The 16185-nt window shown below is 39.9% G+C and overlaps 1 protein-coding gene across 3 annotated transcripts; it reads left to right on the forward strand.

The window, feature by feature from the left end:
- The first annotated feature begins 1669 nt into the window (after positions 1-1669).
- LOC122974857 (RAB3A interacting protein (rabin3)) lies at positions 1670-15486 on the forward strand. Of its 3 annotated transcripts, XM_044342875.1 has the most exons (14): positions 1671-1825; positions 7424-7524; positions 8359-8475; positions 8653-8819; positions 9004-9175; positions 9597-9692; positions 11068-11145; positions 11290-11508; positions 11616-11744; positions 12752-12864; positions 12983-13006; positions 13431-13530; positions 13882-13951; positions 14996-15486. In XM_044342875.1, exons 3-14 carry the CDS (start codon positions 8386-8388, stop codon positions 15076-15078), a joined length of 1341 nt encoding a protein of 446 aa, XP_044198810.1. In that variant the 5' UTR covers positions 1671-1825; positions 7424-7524; positions 8359-8385; the 3' UTR covers positions 15079-15486. The 3 variants fall into 3 exon arrangements, with proteins under 3 accessions (XP_044198812.1, XP_044198810.1, XP_044198811.1); XM_044342877.1 differs by lacking the exon at positions 9597-9692 and having other exon boundaries at positions 1670-1825; XM_044342876.1 differs by lacking the exon at positions 12983-13006 and having other exon boundaries at positions 1672-1825.
- Positions 15487-16185: the final 699 nt, after the last annotated feature.

The following is a 16185-nucleotide window of genomic DNA, read 5'->3' on the forward strand; positions in this document are numbered from 1 at the left end:
TCTGCAGCTGTACGTCAAGAAAATGGTTTCATCAGCATAATAACATGATTGAATCATTATAGCAGGAAATGTTAAAATAAATAAATAAATGAACATAACAAACACAACTGAATATCATGAGAAAGTTGGATCATTAAGATAAATCATCTTTAGATAACGAGCAGTGATCTTGAGATACATGTGCAGCATAACAATGACTGAAATACATTAAAAAAAAAATCTGGTAAAACTTCAGTGTTCACCACAGTTTTCTTTTTCTACAAAGTGCAGATATATAAAAACAGCAATAAAACTAAAAATAAATCATAATATTAACAGTCAACATATAATTTGTTTGTATTTGGCGCCCCTGGTGGCTGCAGCGTGGTAGTGCATTCATTCTTTGTGATGAGGACTGTAAATATGGATCTTTAAAGGGAATAAAAAACCTGCAAGTGTTTTTTTTTTTTTTTAAATCTTTGGTTTCTATATGATTTACTAACAGGTCATGAAGCCTTTAATTTACAATGTGTTATAATGTTTGATTTCTCAGTGATCCTTTTTGTTTCTGTTTTCATTTTATTTTTATTCTTTAGCAAAAAAAAACCCATCAGAGCAATAGGAAACGAGCTGCTGTGGGTCTGACTTGTGCAGGTCCCACACAGTGAGAACAAAGAGTGAACAATGAAAGTAAGAAGTTAAACCAAAACAAACCAAACATTTTTTATAAATTCCTATATGTTAAAAATTCCTAAGTACAGAAGCCTTTTTTGTTTTTACAACCGTTTTGTTTTATTGTGAGATAAGATGATATGCAACGTGGGTCCCAAGCCAGAGTCAAACCAGGGACGTTGCAGTTTATGTGGAGTGTGCTGTAGCCATTCAGCTACCAGAGAGCTCCAATTACTTTGTAGAAAAAGCATATTAGACACACATTATTGTTCCAAGCAAAGTATTTTCATGTCTTGAAACATGTCAAGATTCAGGATTTCTTTATTGTCATTTCTCAATAATCACATTGAAATGACATTCTGTTTCTCTCAGACCAAAAACAGTTAACTTGCAGAATAAACAAACCTAACAAGTACACAAAAGTATAAAAGCCTTAAAATAGCAGCAAAGGTAAACAGACATGCATTAAGATATATAAAAATACTCTGCTTTGAATAATAACTTGTTCCTCATTTGGTTTTTCTATTTAAAAAGTTTTATTACCTAGTTCGAAACTCATAAAATGACATCTACTCCATAAACCTCACTGAAAAATCCAGAGTCAATGAATATGCAAATATGTTTTTTATTTTTCAAAGTTTTCCTGCTGGACACAAAATGTCTCCTCCCTCACTGTAAAGTCCCTTCTCAGTGTTTGTGTCACACTTGGGTAAACTGAATATTGGACCAGGATTATCTCCAAACTAGCCGTGATATCACACATCATGTTCATAGATGGAGCCTTAAAACTCATATCTTAGGTGAACACAGAGAAACTTTCCACTTTCAGCAGATGAATGTGAAAACAGCCTGATACACATACATTATTCTGCACAGTGAAGCTCAAACATCAAACATTTTGAGTGACAGTACGTGGATCCTGCACTAAATAATTTTCGCCACTGAGGGTCAGTGTTTTACTCTCAACCGCCTCATCTACCTTAAATTGCAAGTATATAAAAAAAAAGGTGATGGTGAGTGTGTAGTTTCCCAGTGGTCCGTAAACGCACCGTTTGGAGTAACCTGCTCCGGTCTGCGTCAACAACCGCTCCGCCGTGTCCGTTTGTTTGTTTCATTGATTCGGCGATTTACCGGGAGGAAGACCGGTCCGGTCCAAGTCCACACAGGAGCTCCGGTGAGTCCTCAGCTAACGTGTCATTAACGTTTATGTTGTTGTTGTTATTATTCTTCGCCAAGTTAGGGTAACTTGTTTAGCTCGCTAGCTGCTATTAGTATGCGCCCATTGTCGGACACAGACCGTCTGTCGCACTATTTTTCCCCTTCCTCGCATTATTCGGCCTAAGCTGTCACACACTTTCAAACTGGCGCTGTGTAAGCACACTTAAGCATATTAAAGACAGTTTTATCCACGTACATGAATCATATATTTTGTCAAATTAGTGAAATTAGCGAGCCGTGCTGAGCGGTGTGCTGTGGCCGATAATGGAAGCACCGTAATCCCCCCATCAAGCGAATAACGGACAGCGTTAACGGTTTATATTAACGTTTTATGAAGAGACGAATAGATGATTTGTTGTTGCAGCTGTTTTCACAGCATATTTCCGTCTTTCTGGCACAACTGTCACAGCTAGCTAACAGAAAAAATGCTGAAATGTCGCCTCTGAATGAAGCTGGTGTTACTTAACAGCAGGTCGGCAATTTAACGTTAATGCAAATGCGCCGTTAACGTTAACGCGATTTAGCAACGAAACCCAAGCTGACGCGCAGCAAAGACGCTGCTTTCATGCATCTTTCATGCATGCAGTGTCGGATAACAGCCGTTAGCTTTTTAACGTCTGCCCCCCTGTTTAGTAGTTGTTAGCATGTTAGCCCGCCCGGTAACATTACACATGCTAGTCGATGCTAACTCGGTGCTAGCTGTCACAACACAAGTACAATTTTGAGGTGCTTGTGCTTTATTATTTATAAAGTGATGCTACTTTATACTTCCACTCCACTACATTTCAGAGGGAAATATTGTACTTTCTACTCCACTACATTTATTTAACAGCTTTAGTTATTCTTCACATGAAGATTTGACACAATGGATGATATAAGAAGCTTTTAAAATACAACACATTGTTAAAGATGAAACCAGTTTCCAACCTTATTGTCTTTTGACGTCTTACAAAAAGCAGTGTGTAGTCGGGGCCACATTTCACATGTCTATGAGTTGTTAACAGCTCCACCAAATAGTGATTTTTCCCTCTAAACTTCTCACATGCTTTCATTTCAATAAATGTTCAAATGATCCAATATTTCAGCAAAAATCAAAGATTAGAGAAAAAGTCCAAAAACTGAAAACAGATTTGTGTATCAGAACTTTGTTTTTTCTTCTTTCCTCTCCCATTAATCATCTCACCACCCCTCAGATTCATCTGCTGACCCTTTGGAGGGACCCGACCCCTAGGTTGGGAACCACTGGACTAAACTAGCTAACTGTATATAAAGTAGTGTAAACTAGCTCCACCTCCAGCAGCTACAACAGTAACATGCTGCTCTAACACTGATGCTTCACTATTAATAATCTAATGATGTCATATATAATAATATATCAGTCAGAGGGACCAAACCACTACTTTTACTGCAATACTTTAACTACATCAAGCTCATAATACTTATGTACTTTAGTAGGATTTTTCATGCAGGACTTTTACTTGTAATGGAGTATTTTTACATTTCTGTATTGGTACTTTTACTTCAGTAAAGGATCTGAATATTTTCCCTCCACTAGTGAGCACACAGATGATGTCGTAAGCAGCTTCGGCGGCTGTACGTTCAGTCATGTGAATGAACACAGAGGCTGTTGTCAGAGTAAACTGGTTTAGTATTTGTTGCATATGCTGCAGTTCTTGTGCAAAGCTCACCATCAGGTTTCACTGATATTAATGCAGATATTTTATAACACGGCTATTTATCGTGTTTGTTTCATTAAAAGGTTGATGTGAAGCTTATATGAGTCTTCATCAGTCTGAGTTAGTCACATCAAGTGGATATCTGACACATTTACAGTCTTTTTAGCATCAAATTCCCTCTTTGTGTTTCCTCGGACAGTGTTTCCCTGTTGAGCTGCAGGTGGAAGTATAGTAACAAAAAGACTTTGGCACTAAAAAGACTGTAACGTTGAAAGATATCTACTTGATTTGAAGCTTCATATCAGCTTCAGATAAACTTTTAAAAACATTTTTGCACAGAAGGAGGACTGTGGGTTTTGTCCTCCATCACTTCCATTGTAAGGTCATTATGAAGGGATCTTCTAATGGTCAGTATGAACAGGAGGAATGATTACAGCAAGAAAAACATGTTTCACTGTTCATTTGGGCTCCTGACTGTTGATTTATGACAGACTTGGAATAACTGTGACGCTGTCCTTTCATGAAGGTATTTTAAAATATGGCTCAGAAGCAGTTATTTGGACAGTATTAATATATTGCTTTACATCACGTAGTTCACAGAGCTTCTGCTTCTCTTTTTAGAGTCTAATGAGCAGAAACGAACAGATTCTGAAACTCTTTCATCCCGTCGTCAGTCTCTCATCTCAACTCTGTAAAGAAAAAGACCTGATTACATAAAACTCACTCACAACCCAAATCTGAGAATCCTCTAGATTTTACATTATTGAAACCAGTTGTTTTCATTTGTGTCCTCTGATTTATTTGGCTTTTTTTTTATAGTCATATGTTGTGTTCATGTGCTTTGTCTTTTTATTCAGTTACACTGTTGCGCAACCACTCGTACCTTGGGGACAAATAAAGTGATTCATTGATTGATTTGTTGACTAAACACAAACAACCTTACAAGTACTTTGCCAAACAAAATTGGTATAATATCTGATCAAAGAATAAGTAAAGAAATCTGATACATGATGCATTGGGGCAGTTTGTGTTTTTATTGGACAGCAGACAGGAGAGAGATGACAGGAAATGAGGCGAGAGAACGTGTAACTGAGGAATCGGCTGGAGTGGAAACAGGGACGTTACTGTTCATGTTTGGCCCCTCGGGCGCTGAGACGACTCCAAACAATATTATTTTATCATCTATGAGTCCAAACTCTCAAGTTATACAAGTCAGGATACCTGTAGTGAACAATATGTGGTCAGTAAATGTAGAGCTGCAACAATTAGTATCAATCTAAATTATTTTGAGAATCGATTAATCAATTTGAGTCTTTTTTTTTTTTAAAGAAAAAGTAAAAATCCTCTAGTTTCTTCAGTCCTCTGATGGTAAACTGAACATCTTCGTGTTGTGGACTGTTGGTCAAGACATAACAAGACTTGAAGACGTCACTTTGAGACACAATGATCAACATTTTCCAACATTTTTCGGGCATTTTATCAACCGAGAAATCGAGAAAATAATCTAAAGATCAAACGATGAGGAAAATAATGGAAAACGAATGTTTCTCTCCTGCCAGCTGATGTTTCAGTCGTCTGAACCGTATCCAGGGTGATCAGAGTAGAACGAGCCCATCATTCACGTCAGCTGCATCGTAATTTATATGACGTAGGAATTTCCATCTCCCTTCAGGGGATTCTGACAGACCTCGACACCAGAACTGGACTTTCCTGTCGTGACTTTCCATCGGGTCAGTTCAGGTCTGTGTTTGGGACGACATGAGTGTAAACACTGTAAACACGCAGGATGAGCCTTTTATCAGGCGGGTGGAGTAACTGGATCCTTACCCAGCATCCCACAGCGTGTCAGGTTACCACGGGCTCTCCAGGACCGGTCTCCATGGAGACAGGCAGATGGGGGGGGGGGAGGGATAGAGGAGGGATTGGTTGTTGAAGGCCGGCAGGGTTTCACCTGAGTTTGACTGACAGGTGGGAAGCTGTCACCTGTCTGTCTGTCTGTGTGTGTGTGTGTGTGTGTGTGTGTGTGTGTGTGTGTGTGTGTGTGTGTTGCTTTTGAACTTCTTTAACTTGATATCAACCTTTTAGTTTGAATAATTGTAGATAAACGGATTCACTTGTGCAGAGAAGAGTCTTAATGAAAGTATCATCTAATCGTCGGTTCGTCTGTCTATTAATTCGACTTCTGCCAAGTCAAGTCCGTTCAATTAGTACAGTCCAATATCACTCATTTGTCTCAGGAGGCTTCACAGTCCCTGCAGTACAATACAACATCCTTCATCCTGCAGACCATCGATCCAGATAAAGAAACTCGGAGGAAGACGAAGGCCGATAACAGCAGCTGACACGTTTCACATCTAATATCCAGAAATATTCATCTTACTATCACGTACGATACAGAAAAGCTTCACATCTTCACATTTATTTGGCATTTTTCCATATAAAACAGATAAGTCTGCAACTAATGATTATTTCAAGGTGTGAATTTGACATAACGATACTGATAAAAACACACTTTAAATAAACCGAGAGAGTGACGCGATGGTTCATGAGTCACACCTGTATTTGTCTTCACCAGCAAGTCATGAACTCAGCTTTTGTGTCTCTGTATGATCAGTAGAGAGACACACCCACTGAACACACACCCACTGAACACACACACACACACACACACACACACACACACACACACGCCTGTCAGAACAGGTGGGACCGGTGTGCTGTTAAACCAAACGCACCCTGCTGAGGAAGGCAAAACAAAAGGAAGGTTAACAACACGGACACAGAAACAAAGAGTCTGAGAGAGTATTTTAAGAACATGATGATGATGATGATGATGATGATGATGAGAACGGAGGATCTCTGAAGTCTTTGAGAGTCAAATCTAGAGGAAGAGGAGTTGTCGGTGGCTCTCATGTCAGCAGTAAACTTGTGTCTGTCTGCTGGAGTTTGACCTGCAGAATAAAACCATAAAGCTGTCGGGAGACACAGAAGGATGAAGTATGAAAGACAGTCATTGTCATAATATTATTATCAGTGACTGAAGAATAATATTTGACTTTCAACCACTGCTGAATAGTTCATGTTGACATTTAGATCCCACTGAACTTACTGCATTGAAATATTTGACTCTGAAAACCATTTTTCTGGATTACTGTCGAGTTTTCAGATTAAAAGTTCATGTTTTTAATATTCAAAAGCTTTATTCAGATTGATCAATTTCAATTAGCTCAAAAAAACAAAAGTGACGCCGAGGAAAAACAATCCAGCCTGAATTGAATCGATCTGAACTCTGGCCTCAATATAAAACTTAATAAATGAAGTATATAAATAAATATATACTGGGAATTAAGTTTTTATTTAAATTGCACAACTTGAAAGTGAGGAGCTGAGGACTGAAACTGTTTAGTTTGTGATCGCTCTGATCAATATTTATGTATCACTCACATCAGATGTGACATCATGTCTTGTCTGGGATGCTGGGACATGTCTGTGAACGGAGACGTCATGTGATCACATCTTCAGTATAACTGATAACTTTCTTTATTGAACCTTCAGTCTATAAACTATATGTTTATAAACAATATGTTTATAAACAATATGTCGAACTGACAGATGAAAAAAATTCTGTTTATTTTTATAAGATAATACCAACATATATCAACATCTGAGACACTGGAACCAGTCCAACTTGTCTACTTTACTTATTTTTTGTTGATTAAATCACAGTTTAGTTAATGTTATACAGTGTGTTATTCAGGAAAAGTTGTTGTTTAACTGTATTAACACCGTTTAACACTGACGCATGTGAATGAAATGTTTCATTATCGTTTTTGTTCACTATATAAAGGCGACCTGCTCTTTCTTCTTCTCTCCTTCAGGTTAAAGACTGTTTCTAGTTGTAGCTGCAGCTCATCTGTTCACTGAGTCGCTGTGAGCCTCCATCCATCCTCCCAACATCTCCACCCACAGCTGCACTATGGTACACTCAACACACACACACACACACACACACACACACACACACACACCATTAAAACACTTTAAACACTCACTATAATATAATAATAAAGTGCTATAAATATAAAGCACTTATGAAATCAGCAATTACAAAGTGCTTTACAAGCTCAGAATGAAAAACTAAATACACTAAACTTAAAAATGATCTTAAAATGATAGATGATTACAGTCTGTCCATGTTGTCATTTAGCTGTTTTGGTCTAATATAGAAAATGTTTGCTGTGATTTTGTACTTAATGATATGTTTGGTGATGTTCTGTTTTTTTCCCACTATCAAGCTGCAACAATTAGTCAGTTAATCAATTAGTTGATTATTAACCAGCAATTACTTCTGATTGAATAATTGTTTATTTTAGCTTCTGTTTTTTGCTGCTTTTCTTTGTCATACGTGACGGTAAATAAAAAATCTTTTGGACTGTTGGTCGGACGAAACAAAGCAAACTGAAGACGTCACCGTGGGCTGTGAGAAACTGTTAATGCCATTTTCTCACATTTTACAGACAGAGTGATTGATTGATGGATCGATAATGAAAATAATTGTTAGTTGCAGCCTTAGAAATGTGATTTGTGTGAAACAAAAGGTAGAAATAGTTGTAACTGATGGCTGTAATGTTGATGTTAACCACCACAACAAACAAAGCTCTGAAGCCTTTTGTTAGCCCCCCCCCCCACCCCCGTACTATAACTCACCAGTCCTCTCCAGCAGCTTTCAGCCTCGTGTGACTCACATTTTAAATCAAAACGTGTGTAACGAACACGTTGGAGCATCATTAACAGCTGTGTGTGCTGCCTGCAGACTGTATGATGTCTGAGAGCAGCTGCTATGGCCTGCAGCAGCGGTCAGACTAACGCCGAAACTCTGGAGGGCTTCCATGAGGTGAACTTGGCCTCGCCCACCACACCTGACCTTCAGGTAGGTCAAAGGTCAACCCGTTACCTCATCACACGTAGGTAAAGATCAATGCTTTAGGATGCTGATGACTGATTAACCTGTCAGGAGATTCATTAACTCAAGTTCTCAAAGTGAAACTGAGAATCATAAAGCGTTTTAACGGCTTCATCGGCTCCTCGTGCGACTTCCTTCCTGCAGAACCAATCGGAGCAGCGCGCCCCCGCCCGTCACAGCACCCCGCCCACCTCTCTGTATCGCACCCACTCCCTGGGAGCTCCCCCTCCTGGCCTGCCCACCTCCCTGCGGGCCGACCAGCTCCCCACGCAGCCGGTTTACTCCACACCGAGGTCCAGTCACAATGGAAGGTAAAATACTGCGGCTGAATCCACACGAGTCTGACTTCATCTTCATCTTCATCATCAAGTCTGCTGAAGCTTTGTGATATGATGACATGTGATTTACGCTCACAGTCAAAGATACTCTAAACTCTCTCCTCATCAACCGTAATCTATAACCGACTACTGTTGTTTCCACGGTAACGCCGCGCAGCGTGCCAGGCCTGGAGGCGGAGTCGGGAGAGGGCAACTTCCTGTCCGGAGAGGACGGGGAGGAGTGCAGCGCTTTGAGCGACAGCCTGTCGCGGCTGCGCAGCCCGTCAGTGATGGAGGTCCGAGAGAAAGGATACGAGAGGCTGAAGGAAGAGCTGGCGAAGGCCCAGAGGGTAGGACGCACACACACACACACACACACACACACACACACACGCACACACGCACATGTATACATGGTCTCTGGTGCTAAATTTGAATGCGAGTGTGTGTTTGTGTGTGTGAGTGTGAGAGACACATCACTTCATCCCTCCACAGCGCTCATTATTACATCAGCATCATGTAATTTTTCATATTTTATTTAAATGCATTTTTTTTACATTATTTTTTTTATATATGTGTTATTATTTAAGATGGAACTGATGGTTTAATCCTCAAACATGTTTCACTAATTTTTATTTCTTCATCTCTTTGTTTGTTGTTGCCATGCTATGATTTTACTTTCATGTGTTCATTTGGCGGTTGTTTTTCTGTTGTGGTGTTTTTTCTGTTTTTGTGTGTGTGTGTGTGTGTGTGTGTGTGTGTGTGTGGAAGGAGCTGCTGTTGAAGGATGAGGAGTGTGAGAGGTTGTCTAAAGTCAGAGACCAGCTCGGCCAGGAGCTGGAGGAGCTCACCGCCAGTCTCTTCCAGGTCGGTCCGCCTGCCTCTCCTCTGTCTGTCCGTCCGTCTCCTCTGCTTCCTGTTTCCTGTTTCCTTTCCTCCTGAGCCAGCGGCCAGACAGAAAACGGACAGAAAAAAATGAAAATGATTGACGCGGGGATCGGTTTCTCTCTCTTCTTTGGCAGCAGAAACGTGAAACGGAGGCGTGACGGCTCCAGAAACGTGTCGGGAAACTGTGTTCAGTAAAATCCAAGTCGCTACTTCCTGTCTAACCGTGAACTCCAACCTTTAAGAAGTGTGTCTTGTGCTAAACCGGTTCAGCACACTTGTGTCTCACTTTGTTCAGTTCTCAGTACTTTTGTAGCTTCTAACTAAATGTGGTTTGAAATTTGGTTTCAGTCCTGCGTTTCTATATCAGCCTTATTTGATCACTTTCAGCCATACTGCAGCTGTATTAATTGACCGCTGATGCAAACCAAATACCACTTCCTACTGCTACTTCACATTAAAAGCTGTACAAACTGTAAAATGCTACAAGAAATGTAATGTTTGCCATTGAGTCAGTGTCCCACACAAGATATGGATGTATTTAGTCCACAGATTAATTTTAGATGTTTCTGGTTTGAAGTTTATAAGCAGAAATAAACCAGTGAGATGTTAAATGAAGAGCTGCAGATAAAGAGCTCTTACTGTGAAAAGCAGCTCACCTCCAACACGTCACCAGAGATCAAACGCTCTCTTACCTTTCCTTGAATCGTCTCGGCTGCTCACAGCTCAGCTCGGCACGAGTTTCACAACCCAAAGCATAAAAACACTAAATGTTTAAACAACATTAGATAGATGCAACTTTTGTTAAAAGCACAGTGAAATAAAAAATAAATCTTCCTTGTTTTAATCCTGTTTCCCTGCGTTAACGGTTCAGTTATTTCTTGTTAAACGCCAATTATGTCAAAATCATTTTTGAGTATTTTCACATCAAAACCCACGTCTGTTCTCTTCTTGTACGATTGTGTAACGACTCATCTTGAACTCGGACGTAAACAAAAATGGATCCAAATCAGAATAATCGACAAGAAAGCAGAGTGAATCTGTCCGGCCGGCCTTCAAAACATGTGTTTCCCTTTTCTCTTCACATTTCTCCTTCTTGTTCTCGTCTCACTCGTACCTTTTTTCCTCATAGAGGGTGTGACGCTGTGTGTGTGTGTGTGTGTGTGTGTGTGTGTGTGTGTGGTTTTTCTGTAAGCCAGGCTGAGCTTTACTATATGTTACTATTATGTTTTTAGAATATTTATTTTATAGTGTACTGTTCCTTTTTAATGGGCTTAATGAGCTTGTGTAGATGCTGCTTTACTATCAGAATGAAAACTAAAACATTTTTAAAAATATAAGTGTGTGTGTTTTCTAGGAGGCTCACAAAATGGTCAGAGAAGCCAACGTCAAACAGGCAAACGCTGAAAAACAACTGAAAGAAGCTCTGGGAAAGGTGACAAACACTGAACACACACTGAACATCTTCCTCTCAGGTCTGAGCTCATCATCAGTTACATTTTCAGGGCAGGAAATCACTCCTGGGCTCCTGACTGTTGGTTTAAGACTCCTTTAACGTAGGAAATCACTCCCGTTTCAGATCGACGTCCTCCAAGCGGAGGTCCAAGCCCTGAAGACGCTGGTGCTCTCCTCCCCCACCTCCCCTGTGGGTGAACTCCCCTCTGCAGGAGTCGGGGGAGGAGGGTCTAAGACTCCCTTCAGGAAGGGCCACAGCAGGAACAAGAGCACCTCCTCCGCCATCCTGGGGACGCAGCCCGACCCGTCGGCCACGCAGCCTATCGTCCGGGAGTGTAGAGAGGTAGAACTTTATGTAACCCCAGATAATAATAAAACCGTTCTGTATGTGTGTTTCTAAAATAAATGCAGCGTTACTGTATGATGATGATGACCTGAGCTGTCATGTAGGTGGACAGTCAGCTGTTCAGCGAGTTCAAGGCGTGGAAGGAGGAGCCGACGCTGGACCGGAGCTGCTGCTTCCTGGAGAGAGTTTACCGTGAGGACATCTACCCCTGCCTCACCTTCAACAAGAGCGAGGTACACAGAGATTTCACTTAAAGGCACCTCGAGGAGTTTATGAGCACGAGTATGAAACAAGTTCAACAGATTAAAAATGTGTTATGAGGAAGGAAATGTATTTAATGTGTGTCACATCTCAAGGATACACACAACGAGCCTCGAGCAAGAAGAGATTAGTTTACAGACAAAGAGTTTAAATATGATGCTGAAATCAACAACAGACTTAATGCAGAATTAATATTCTGTTCATATTGTCGACATCAAGGCTGCCAGTTTACTGAGAGGGTTTTTTTTTTTTTTTAGATCTTATGATTTTTATGTGGGTATAATCATAGTTGTAAACAGCTGACGGTCACAGAGATGTTACAGCGTGCAGCAGGTGATGTTACACTGTCACATGACCGGCGCCTCTCTCATTGGTCACAGAGCGCTTTGCTTTAGTTTTACTTTATTTATTTGACATCACAGTAACATTGGAATGGCAACATATAATTATTCACAGGACACTAAATTACATCTGTCCACAGGAGTCTTTAAAAAAAAAAAAAGGTTACAATATAAAAGTTAAAATGTGAAGAAGAAAAAGAAAGAAAGATGATATGAAAAACAAGAATACATACAGAAAAACTACAGTGTTGTTTGTTTTTTAGCCGTGATGTAATACAACTTCACGTCAAAGCCTTCCCTCTTTATATGTTCTAATAGTTTCAGCTCCTCTAATACGACTGCTGACACTGATTAATATGTTGTCAATGTGTAGCTTGTTTTTACTCTCTGGGAACATTTTTGTGAATGAAACTCTGTTACAAACGGAGCAGATCAGGTCAACTTCCTCATGAACAGCTGATATTTATTAGGCTGAAACGAGTGATTTTGGTTTGATGAATCCGACTTGAACAACCTGAACAAACAAACCTCACAGAGAAAAGTCAGAGATTGGTGAACTTGACCTCACTGACCTCTCCTGCCCCTCTCACTTTAATGTAACGTCCTTCATCGTCCTCTCCCGTCCTCCTCTCCCTCAGCTGGGTTCGGCTATCTTGGAAGCCGTGGAGCAGAACGCGCTCAGCGTGGAGCCGGTCGGCTTCCAGCCGCTGCCTGTGGTCAAAGCCTCGGCGGTGGAGTGTGGAGGACCAAAGTGAGATCACACACACACACACACACACATCATACACACGTAAACTCTTTCTCCTCTTCATCAAGCTTTCACTCCTTCATCGTCATCTCTCCATCTTCCCTCACTTTCCTTTCTCTAGTGGGCGAAGGGCCGAGCTCGTCACGTAAGTCTGACTCTGTCTCTCTCGCTCTCTCCCATCAGCATCTTTTTTTTTTTTAATCGCTCCTCAGTTGCTCCTCGGCTCCCGCCTGGCTCCTCCAAACACCCCCCACCCCCCCCACCTCCCTCCCCCGCTAACTCATAACATCCCCGTCTTCATTAATTCCTTCTGTCCAGGTTTATCAAAGAGATCCTGATGAGACGAACCTTGATAAATGTTTAACACTCATCTCCTCCCTCCCTCTGCTCCCTCCTTGCTTCCTCCAGTCTTAGTATTCCTCCTTTTTATAGTTTGTTTTGGTTGATAATTTTTGTAGTTTTTGAACAAATTCAGTTTTCATCCCGTTGAAATAAAACAAAAACCTGTAAATGACTTAACATCCGTCTCTCTCTCTCTCTCTCTCTCTCTCTCTCTGTGTCTCTGATAGAAAATGTGCCCTGAGCGGTCAGACCAAAACCTGTAAGCACAGAATCAAGTTTGGAGATTCGTCCAACTATTACTACGTATCTCCCTACTGTAGATACAGAGTGAGTATGAACACACACACACACTGTTATTTCCAGTGAGACCACAGTCATGATTCTCATTGTGACATCTGCAGGACAAAAGTGACATTACAACATATAAAACAATAAATACATTTAAAGGAGGATTCACAATGTTTCACATCTATCTTAAAACAATTGAGTCAGAAATGTAAAGTCATCAATCAAAAAGGATCATTCTGCCTTCTGTCAGTTTATTATATGAAGACCAGCAGATGTCAGTCATGAGCTCTTTCAACAAAAACTGTTTCTGTGTCACAACACACCAGATTCAAACTGTTAATGAGTTTGTATTGTTGTCATATATGTTCTCTGTCTCTGTGTTTGTTTCAGATCACAGCCGTGTGTAATTTCTTCACCTACATTCGCTACATCCACCAAGGGCTGGTCAAACAGCAGGATGGTGAGACACACACACACACTTGTTTCCTTGTTTCCTTGTTAAGGTTCAACAAAATGACACAGAGCTGAAGGATTTTCCCACGAAGGAGAAAAGTCAGAGAAGAAAGACTTTCATTGATTAGTTTTAGTGTCACTTGGTGCATCAGTTCAACTGTGCAGTGAAATCAAGCTTGTCAAAGCCACAAAGCATCCGTTACTACATCCAAATGACCTGCAAACATGTATTTGTATGCTTGTAAAACACACAAAACGATGGCAGAAAACCTCAGAACGACATTATAAATGTGACTGTAGAAGAACAGACGCTCTGCTTATCAAACGTTTCCACTGGAAAGACGGATCTGTTGGTTTTTATTCCTCCGTGCCGATGTTTTTGGCCATAACTCAAGAATTCATTTGCTAATTATAACAAAGTGTCACACAAATGTCTAATAGGATAAAATTATGACATTTTATGTCCAAAAGGTCAAAGGTCAACTTCACTGTGACATCATAATGTTCTGTTTCTGGCCGTTATTCAACGCTATAACAGAAGAGGAGATTGTGACCATGTCTCACATTTAGTCAGATATTGAATCAGTGACACTAATGTTGGTTCCCAGCTTGAAACTGATTTATTGTTTAGATCTTCTGTGTTTGAATCATCCACATTTTAGAATTTGTAGCTTATGTGCAGCAGCATCATATCTGAAGCATCGTCTGTTGTCATGGCTACAACTTTGTGTTCGATCAGAATCAGCTCTACTGGCCAAACATGTGAACACATACAAGGAAAATACACTTAATACCTTTTTATTAAATTCTATCAAAGTCTTCACTACAAATATTATGAGTCTGGACAGACATGGATGTAAACTGGAACTTGACTGGTTAGGCAAACGACGGCCAGGCGATATTTCTAATTTCTATTTTTTCAATACCATCTCACATTGCTGGAAACGTAGATTTTGTTGTTGATAATGATAATAATAATGATGATGATGATGTAATGAAACAAAGCATGTGACCTCGTGGCGTTTCCTCTGCTCTCTCTGTGTGTTTCCAGCGGAGCAGATGTTCTGGGAGGTGATGCAGCTCCGCAGGGAAATGTCCTTCGCTAAGCTCGGCTACTACAAAGACCAGCTGTGACTGACGGACAGCTCGGCCCTCCAATCACAGCAGACTCTGCCCTGAAGCCCCGCCCTCCCCCTGGTTGTGGTTTTCCTCGTCTCATCCCGTCATTTCAGGACCCCCCCCCCCCCCCCCCCCCCTTCCTCTCCTCTCCCCTCTGTGTGTGAGAGCCCCTCCTGTTTTTGTGTGTGTGTGTGTGTGTGTGTGTGTGTGCGCGTGAGAGAGAATAACACTAAAAAGACTGAAAGACTGTGACATCAGTGGTCTGTTTTTGTTACTGATCTGGAGTTTTGATGAGTTTCTGTTGATGGTTTGATTCCAGAATATATTTACTTGATTAAAACTTTATTAACACTCCTGCTGGAAAACAGAACTTACAAACTGAAGTATGAAGTATGTTGGCATTTAAACCCATCTGAGGATCTTTGACTTTTGCTTTTTTTCTCCCACTTTCCAAAAGGAAACGCACAAAAAAACAAAAAAAAACTTGAGTCATTAAATCAGAGTGTAACAGCGCTGCAATAAGATTCACATTCCTCACTTTACTGGATCAATTAGAGCCACTGTGGGGAAAAAAAAACTGTAATTTCAAGGGAAAAATATTAAATAAAACAATTATATTCAATATTCTACGAGGAAAATTTGAGAATAAATTTGTAATTTTATAAGAAAATGTCATATTTCAAGAACTGAGTTGAAATATTTTATGAACAAAGTTGTTTTACACATTTAATTCTCAAAATATGAAACCATTTCATGATTTATCATTATATTACTTCTTTCTCTCAAATCTATGTCATAAGTCTCCAGTTGTTTTTCTTGAAATTGCAACTTTATTCTCGTAATTTTACTTTTACTCATAAAATTATGACTTTTCTTTCAAAATATTGATTTTTAAAAAAAATAATTTTGTAAAATTATGAGTATCTCAAAATTTTGACTTTACTCTTGAAATATAAAAACACTTTCTTCTCAATTATGATATAATCCTCAAATGTTTTTCTTGAAATTGTAACTTTATTCTCATTATATTAAATATTAACTATTATAATTATATTAAACACTGACTTTAATTTTCTCAAATATCAGCTTAACGCTCAAATTATTACAACTTTTTTCTTGAAA

The sequence above is a fragment of the Thunnus albacares genome, chromosome 23 (assembly GCF_914725855.1).
Source record: "Thunnus albacares chromosome 23, fThuAlb1.1, whole genome shotgun sequence".
Taxonomy (NCBI): domain Eukaryota; kingdom Metazoa; phylum Chordata; class Actinopteri; order Scombriformes; family Scombridae; genus Thunnus; species Thunnus albacares.